Source organism: Otolemur garnettii, unplaced genomic scaffold (genome assembly GCF_000181295.1).
Source record: "Otolemur garnettii isolate 467f Iridium unplaced genomic scaffold, OtoGar3 scaffold00091, whole genome shotgun sequence".
Lineage (NCBI taxonomy): Eukaryota > Metazoa > Chordata > Mammalia > Primates > Galagidae > Otolemur > Otolemur garnettii.
The window spans coordinates 3,984,163-3,989,835 of record NW_003852486.1 but is presented as its reverse complement, the minus strand read 5'-3'; the positions used below and the strand labels follow the sequence as shown (position 1 = coordinate 3,989,835).

The 5,673-nt window shown below is 46.8% G+C and overlaps 1 protein-coding gene across 3 annotated transcripts in view; it reads right to left on the bottom strand.

Moving 5' to 3' along the window:
* Positions 1 to 5,673, bottom strand: part of SMG5 (SMG5, nonsense mediated mRNA decay factor) — a 34,549-nt gene that overhangs the window by 26,969 nt on the left and 1,907 nt on the right. For all 3 annotated transcript variants that reach the window (XM_023516481.1, XM_003795261.3, XM_023516480.1), the window contains exon 2: positions 1,482 to 1,580. Coding sequence is in view for 2 of the 3 variants with exons in the window: in XM_003795261.3 (XP_003795309.1) it covers positions 1,482 to 1,580 (99 nt within the window). In the remaining variant the exon portion in view is untranslated. The remainder of the gene's footprint in view (positions 1 to 1,481; positions 1,581 to 5,673) is intronic.

Sequence of the window (5,673 nt, the reverse complement as noted above, 5' to 3'; positions counted from 1 at the left end):
CCTTGGTAGAGTGCCGTGGCATCACAGCTCACAGCAACCTCCAACTCCTGGGCTTAGGCGATTCTCTTGCCTCAGCCTCCCAAGTAGCTGAGACTACAGGTGCTTGCCACAATGCCCAGCTATTTTTTTGTTGCAGTTTGGCTGGGGCCAGGTTCGAACCCACCACCCTCAGTATAAGAGGCTGGCGCCCTACTCACTGAGCTACAGGCGCCACCCCATATTTTTATTTATTTTATTTTACTTATTCTTTCCTTTTTGCAAGTCTGTCTCTCTATGGCACCCTCAGTAGAATGCCGTGGCTTCACACCTCACAGTAACCTCAAACTCTTGGGCTTAAGTGATTCTCTTGTCTCAGCCTCCCACGTAGCTGGGACTACAGGTGCACGCCACAACCCCTGGCTATTTCTGGCTATTTTTAAGGATGGGGTCTCACTCTTGTTCAGGCTGGTCTCGAACCTGTGAGCTCAAGCAATCCACCTGCCTCAGCCTCCCAGAGTGCTAGGATTATAGGCATGAGCCACCACACCTGGTCCCAGTAACAGTGTTTTGTTTTGTTTTGTTTTTTTGGAGACACAGTCCCACTATGGCACCCTCAGTAGAGTGCGGTAGTGTCATAGCTCACAGCAACCTCAAACTCTTAGGGTTAAGTGATTGTCTCGCCTTGTCCTCCCAAGTAGGTAGGACTACAGGCACCCGCCACAACGCCCAGCTGTTTTTTTGTTGTTGTTGTTGTTGTAGTCACTGTTGTTTAGCAGGCCAGGGCCAGGTTTGAACCCATTAGCTCCAATGTATATGCCCAGCTTCTAGTAACAATGTTTTTAATACGTGGTGGCACCTATGACTCAGTGGGTAGGGCATCAGCCCCATATACCGAGGATGGTGGGTTCAAACTTGGCCCCAGCCAAACCATTACCAAAAAATAGCTGGGCGTTGTGGTGGGCACCTATAGTCCCAGCTACTTGAGAGGCTAAGGCAAGAGAATCATCTAAGCCCAGGAGTTGGAGGTTGCTGTGAGCTGTGATGACACAGCACTCTACCAAGAGTTATAAAGTGAGACTCTGTTTTAAATACACGGCATCTTAAATTTTTTTTCTTGAACCCTTTATTCCCTTCTTCTTTCCCTCCATTTTGCAGTATGGTAACCTCTCTCAAGTCAAATGCACTGTCATGCCACCAGTCTGTGTAAGGTAGAAGTTGCTGATGGAATAAGGGATCCCCATTTCCTCTCTTAAGAGAGCCAGAGACTTTATAGTCCATTGTGGCACCAGGCATAGACAGAGAGCATGTATTTATGTATCTGACAAGGTTTCCAGGGTACACATGTGAGGAAACAGTAAGGATCTGTGATTTAGAGTCTCCAGCCTGGGTGGTGCCTGTGGCTCAAAGGGGCAGGGTGCTGGCCCCATATACTGGAGGTGGCAGGTTCAAACCCAGCCCCTAGCCAAAAAAAAAAAAGAAAAAGAAAAGAATCTCCAGCTTACTTGTTTCTCAGGCTAATGTTCTCTGGTTTGAACACTTCTTGATAAGCGGTTTTGTTGCAAAGGATGAGGTCAAGTCGATGCACAGCCTCCACCACAGCCCTGCAGGGAAAAACAAGCAAACAACTCAACCCCTAAGCCATGTGCAGATCCACCAGGATGGTGGCACACTGATTCTAGAGAAAGCTCAAGCATTAGAGGTGAGGAAATAAGGAAAAGGCTGCAAGCTGACCTTTGCACAAAGCAATACGAACAGTCTCCATCCTGATATGGCACCCTCCCTCTACTAGGGGACATCTGGCAATAATGGAGACACTTGTGGTTGTCAAGATTGTGGGGAGGTGGATTGCTATTAGCATTTAGTAGACACTGCTGGATCGGCGTCTGTGGCTCAAGTGGCTAAGGCACCAGCCACATACACCCAAGGTGGCAGGTTTGAATCCAGCCCGGGCCCGCCAAAAAAACAACAATGACGGCGTTGTGGCAGGCACCTGTGGTCTCAGCTACTCAGGATGCTGAGGCAGGAAACTCGCTTGAGCCCAGGAGTTGGAGGCTGCTGTGAGCTGTGATGCCACAGCACTCTACAGGGGGTGGGGGGGTAGCTTGAGGCTCCTGTCTCAAAAAAAAAACAGTAGACACTGCTAACCATCTTGTAATACACAAAGGCTGCTACAACAAAGAAATGTCCCTGCCCCAAATATCAACAGTGTCAAGGTAGAGAAACTCTGTAACACGGGAGGATAGCTCTCCTGATGGTAAGAGTGCAGGCTATGATGCCCAGCAGAAAATCTAGGGTTTGAACACTGGCTGTGTCTTATGAACTCTGTGACTTTGGGCAAACCATCTAACATTTTAAAGCCTTGGCTACCACATCAATAAAAATGGTGATAACAGGGTGGCGCACATACCTCAGTGGGTAAGGTGCCGGCCACATGCACTGGAGCTGGAGAGTCTGAACACAGCCCAGGGCCGGCTGAAGCAACAATGACAAGTGCAACCAAAAAAAGGAGGTGGGGTGGCGCCTGTGGCTCAGTGAGTAGGGCACCAGCTCCAATGCCAAGGGTGGCAGGTTCAAACCCGGCCCCAGCCAAACAGCAACAAAAAAGGGCCAGGCGGCGGATGCCTGTAGTCCCAGCTACTTGGGAGGCTGAGGCAAAAGAATCACCTAAGCCCAGGAGTTGGAGGTTGCTGTGAGCTGTGATGCTACAGCACTCTACTGAGGGTGATAAAGCGAAACTCTGTCTCTAAAAAAAAAAGTGTAGATTTGAGATCAGCACAGTGGCTCATGCCTGTAATCCTAGCACTCTGGGAAGCCAAGGTGCGTGGATTGCTTGAGCTCATAAGTTCAAGACCAGCCTAAGCAAAAGCGAGACCCCATCTCTGCTAAAAATAGAATAGAAAAACTAGGGTGGTGCCTGTGGCACAGTGAGTAGGGCACCAGCCCCATATACCAAGGGTGGCAGGTTCGAACCCAGCCCTAACCAAACTGCAACAACTAAAAAAATAGCTGGGTGTTGTGGCAGGTGCCTATAGTCCCAACTACTCAGGAGGCTGAGGCAAGAAAATTGCCTAAGCCCAGAAATAGGATGTTGCTGTGAGCAGTGTGATGCCACAGCACTTTACTGAGGGCAAAAAAGTGAGACTCTGTCTCTAGAAAAAAAAAAAAAATAGAAAAACCAAGGCAAGAGGGATTGCTTGAGCCCAAGAGTTGGAGGTTGCTGTGAGCTATGACATTATAGCACTCAACTGTGGGAGACAGCTTGAGACACTGACTCAAAAAAAAAAGGGTATAGATTTGGAACCACACTGCTTGGGTTCAGATCCTAGCTGTACTTACCAGCTATGTGATCCTAGGCAAAAATATTTCACTTCCTTATGTATCAGTTCACCCAATTATAAAATGGGAATATTATCATCTACTTTATGAGAACTAAATTAGCTAATGCATTAAGCACCCAAGACAATACCTGGTACACAGTAGACATTCCACAAATGTTAAGCCATCTTTCTTGTTAAAGGGCTGAGGGGAAACTCTAGACCAGTAGTTCTCAACCTTCCTAATGCCGCGGCCCTTTAATACAGTTAAATACAGTTTAATATTGTTGCAACCCACAGGATGAGAACCGCTGCTCTAGACACTAAGAAGTAAGCCTGTCAGTAGAGCAAGCAAAACCACAGGAACTTTACAATGAATGGCCAAGGAGTCCCAGAGGCAGGAATCATATCTGATAGGGTAAAACCCAGAGGATCAGAGGCAGCAGCTATAAGAACAAGTGCATCAGGCACAGCTGTAGACACAAAAACAAGAAAAGACAGGGAGTGATGATTTCCAGAACAAACCAAGATGTGCTTCTGGGCCAGGAACCATGAGCCACGGCAGCGGTATAGGCTCATTACTAAAAGCTGTTCTGAACAAGGCAAAGTGTCTGCCAGCACCCAATTGAATGGGATGATAACCAAGGCCTTCTTACAGGCAATCTAGGGGGGTCAGCACTTTTCCAAACACCTTCTGGGCAGTCCAGAAATGGGAGCCAAGCCCTTTTAACCAGCCTGGCCCTCCACGACAGGGGGATTGTCAGTGATTTATTCTATGCCAGCATAGTCCCCAGGGCAGAGCTTTTAACTTTAGTGCCATGGAAGTATATGTGTTTTAGACATGCTCCAAAGTCCTCCTTATATTCTCAATTAAAAAAAAAAGTTAACAACCACTACTCTAGAAAAGTTCTAATTGAGAATGCTTAAATCTTAAAGGACTCAGTACTTTTTTATCCATTTCCCATCAGACTATAAGTTCCCTCCCCTAAACTTTAGAATAAAAACTACAAAAACTATTGGTATTTTTTTTTTGAGATAGTGTCTCACTTTATCCACCTTGGTAGAGTGCCGTGACGTCACAGCTCACAGCAACCTCCGATTTCTGGGCTTAGGCAATTCTCTTGCCTCAGCCTCCCAAGTGGCTGGGACTACAGGTGCCCGACATAATATCCAGCTATTTTTTTTGGTTGCAGTTTGGAACCCAGCACCCTCAGTATATGCGGCTGGTACACTACCCACTGAGCCACAGGCCTATCCCAAAAACCAGTCTTGTGTCTCATTCACTATTGTAATTCTAGGCCTAGCACAGTCTTAAGAAAGAAAATGTTTTTAAAAACAAATAACTAATTAATTGGCCTAATTAACTAATTGGTGCTTGTGTCCCTTCCAGCATACCTTCTCCTGCTGTCTTTTCTTCTGACTGGCTTAAAATATTTCATAATCTTGTATCAGAAAAAAGCAAGCTGTGGGAGTTTCCCAAATTTTTGAAACTCAGGGGGCACCTGTGGCCATTCGAGTAGGGTGCTGGTTCCATATACTGGAGGTGGTGGGTTCAAACCCGGCCCCGTTCAAAATAAAAAATAAAAAAAACTGCAAATTTTTGAAACTCACACTGACAAGTCTATAGTCTAATAATACAATTATCTTGGAGAGAGAAATCAGACCTTCCTTCCAGTTCCTTCCACCAATGACCACTGCAATATTAAGTAATAAAAACAGAGATTAGCTGCCTCAAATCTCTGCCCAGCTCAAAGCCAACAACACACAATTACAGGCAGACACCCACGTTCACACAGGTGAACCACTCATGTAAACACACCAGCTTGGTTCAGTCAGTTCTGTGAATGTACTGGTTTGGGAAAGAACCATATTTGAGGACAATTAGGACAATTAAAATGATGACCAAAGCCATCCCCCAAAGCTGGAAACAAGTAAGGAACATTGCAGATGCTGCCCACATTCTCTCACAGGCAGCACTGACACCCGGTAGCATGACGGAGGCAAACGTGCCACCCGCAGCCAACTGCTCACCCGCCCAGGGACTGCTTGGGGCAGTCCACTGTGGGAACTCTGGGATTGCCAGATTGGATCACTTTTCTATTTCTGGAGAAGTCTATATTCCGTTCTGCCTTCTGGCTCACAAAGCCAGGGCAGGCAGGATATCTACTCATGGAGAAAAAGACAACACGCTCCTGACTCTTTCACTGCCAAAATGGTGTCCAAGGCTGAAGGTAGTCTTCTCATGTGAATACCCTTGTTCCTGTTTCATTTCACTGAGTGAAATGAAAACCCCAAACTCGGCTCAGCACCTGTGGCTCAAGAAGCTAAGGCACCAGCCACATACACCTGAGCTGGAGGGTTCGAATCCAGCCTGGGCCCA